We start from the raw sequence: 2532 nt of genomic DNA on the forward strand, positions 1-2532 counted from the left end.
ACAGGCAGGGTTGAGGCTCTTGAGGACCAGGGTTGGCCACCCCTGCCATACCAGGTCACCAGGAAGTGAGAGCGCGAGTAGCAGGCAGGTAAGCAAGCCAGGGGTTGTGGGTGTCAGAAAGCAAGCAGGTGGTCGGCATTAATGGAACTTATTTGCAGTTTCCTGGACACGGATAGTCGGCCAATCATTCGGCATATCTGCAATGTGCTCCAGTAGCCGTACGAATATTGCGTAAACTCGCACCTTCTCAGTGACCCGTAGGTTGTTAGCCCCCCTCCTGCTGTTTTCGTCACAAGTGGACCCCGAGGTGGTGGACTGCTGTCTGGTGGTGGGTTCCACGTGTTGTGTCCTGTCACGTTTGCAGTGAATCTCCACTTCCGGTGTTTTAGTTTTGTGTTGTTTTTATTGCAGCTCCAGCCACCTCGGTGAGCTCCCCCTCTGTGTTTTTTTATGTGGAAGTTGTTTTAACATTTTTATATAGCTCTCAATAAATTATATGTTTAATATTTTACCCAGCCTCTGCCTTGGTTTAAAGTAAGAACTTAAGTGTCCTTTAATTTCCTTTCCTGGGGCCAAACAGCCCCAGGTGGCGTTGTTGCAACACCCTCATACCCGCATCGCCACAAAGTCCTGATTTGTGCATTTGAACCGCTTTTAAAATATGTTAATATTAAAGCTTTTATATGGGTCAATAAATGTAGTCTCTTTAGGCTCTTAGACCTGTTTCGGTCACCACAAAGTGGCATTGTTGGCAGGATCCTTTAACATAGAAGGCAAAAGGCTGACATTCTTTGAGAGTTCGTTTAGCTGCTCTTGTTGTGTTCTAATTAGATCTTTTAACTGGCAAAGTTCAGAAGTGGGGTGAGCATGTGCCATCTGCTGGGAGCCACCCTGCACTCCATACTGCATACCTATTATTGAAGGCGCGGAGCTACTCCGGCCTCTAGTGCCACCCTGCAGGCCTTCCTGTTCCCACCTCATGGCCTCCCTCCTAACTTCCAACAAGGTAGACTCTAGATAGGCCCCTAACCCATTTTTTTCAACTCACGGCGCAACGAGCTGTCCAACACGTGTTCGGCGAACTGATCCCTCAACAGTGATTCTGCATTGGTCATCAGATACGGTGACTGCTGTTTCACCCTCTCCATCAGACTCATCAGTGCCAAAGAAAACTCCAACAAACTCTCCCCATCCTGCTGTTTTCTTGAGAAAAAGGCCTCCTGTAACGAAACATAAGACTGTGAGCATCCATACAGTTCTTGCAACACAGAGATTATTTTCACTGGGTCAGATCTTTCTGCACTGGGCCGGAACTTGATCTCTGCAAGCGCTTCCCCTTCCAGGTGATCAAACATAAAAAAAGCCTGTTCTGACCGAGACAAATGTCTGGCCCTACTGCAGGCTTGTACTTCTTCCAACCACTCATCGAGAGAAAGGCTGGAAGTTCCACTGAATGTGGGGCCAGACATTTGTCTTCGTCGAACACGTGTTGGACAGCTCTTTGCGCCGTGAGTTGAAAAAATGGGTTAGGGGCCTATCTAGAGTCTACCTTGTTGGAAGTTAGGAGGGAGGCCATGAGGTGGGAACAGGAAGGCCTGCAGGGTGGCACTAGAGGCCAGAGTAGCTCTGTGCCTTCAATAATAGTGTGCAGTATGGAGTGCAGGGTGGTTGATTTCAGAGTGTCCCCACTTGAGTGTAAACATGGGCGGTGTCCAGGTCAAGTGTTTGGTGGATACGGGATCGATGGTGTCTACAATTAGGCAAAGTTTTTTCAGAAACACTTTGAACCCTTGACTCAGGAACGCCTGCATCATTGCAGTTGCAGCTGAAGGCAGGAAATGGTTTGTCTATCCCCTATGTGGAATACTTGGAGTTGGATATTCAGCTGTGTGGTAAACTAATGCCAAATTGTGGGGTGTTGGTTGTTAAAGACCCACCCAGTACCACAACCTCCCAGGCTTCAGGTGTTTTCGTGATGAATGTCCTCAGAATGTGCTGTCAGAAACTGTTTGGACAGCACGGGACGGATATGTTCGTGTCATCTCTCATTTCGGGAGTTCCAGAGTCTGTGCTTGAAGCATTGCAACAATGCCATCACGTCATTACATGAGAATCTGGTACGCCAACAGGGCAGGTAAAGGTCAAGGAGAAGAAAGTGTGTCATATACCAGGTGGAACTATGAAACTAGTGGGTGCTTCTTGTTCTGAGCGGTACTCCGGTTGCACGGTATTGTTTGACCCTTCAGACTGTAAGCTTCTTGCTGTGCTTCTGGCTTCCCCCTCCCTGTTGGAGGTGGTTCAAGGCACCACAATCGGTTAGCTAAAACAGCTAGCATGTAGCTAAAAAAAATGCTATACTTCAAAAACTAAAAACTGAAAAAGCCTATATCAGCCAAAAAAGTGTGTAGCTGAAATATTAGCTAAACTCCTAAACAGCCTAAAAACTAAAATCAAGTCTAAATTAGCCAAAACAGCTAGCATGTTGCTGAAAAAAAGGTGTGGCCTCATCCTTTATTAAAGATCTTGTAGTTC

The 2532-nt window shown here is 47.0% G+C and overlaps 1 protein-coding gene across 1 annotated transcript; it reads right to left on the reverse strand.

Annotated features, from left to right (window-relative positions):
* Window positions 1-773: 773 nt before the first annotated feature.
* Window positions 774-1449, reverse strand: LOC112139296 (the record flags this gene model as incomplete). The annotated part of the gene is given in 1 exon segment (XM_024262041.2): window positions 774-1449. A coding segment is annotated over 1 exon segment (424 nt), but the record flags the coding sequence as incomplete, so codon positions are not given.
* Window positions 1450-2532: the final 1083 nt, after the last annotated feature.

The sequence above is a fragment of the Oryzias melastigma genome, unplaced genomic scaffold (assembly GCF_002922805.2).
Source record: "Oryzias melastigma strain HK-1 unplaced genomic scaffold, ASM292280v2 sc01116, whole genome shotgun sequence".
Lineage (NCBI taxonomy): Eukaryota > Metazoa > Chordata > Actinopteri > Beloniformes > Adrianichthyidae > Oryzias > Oryzias melastigma.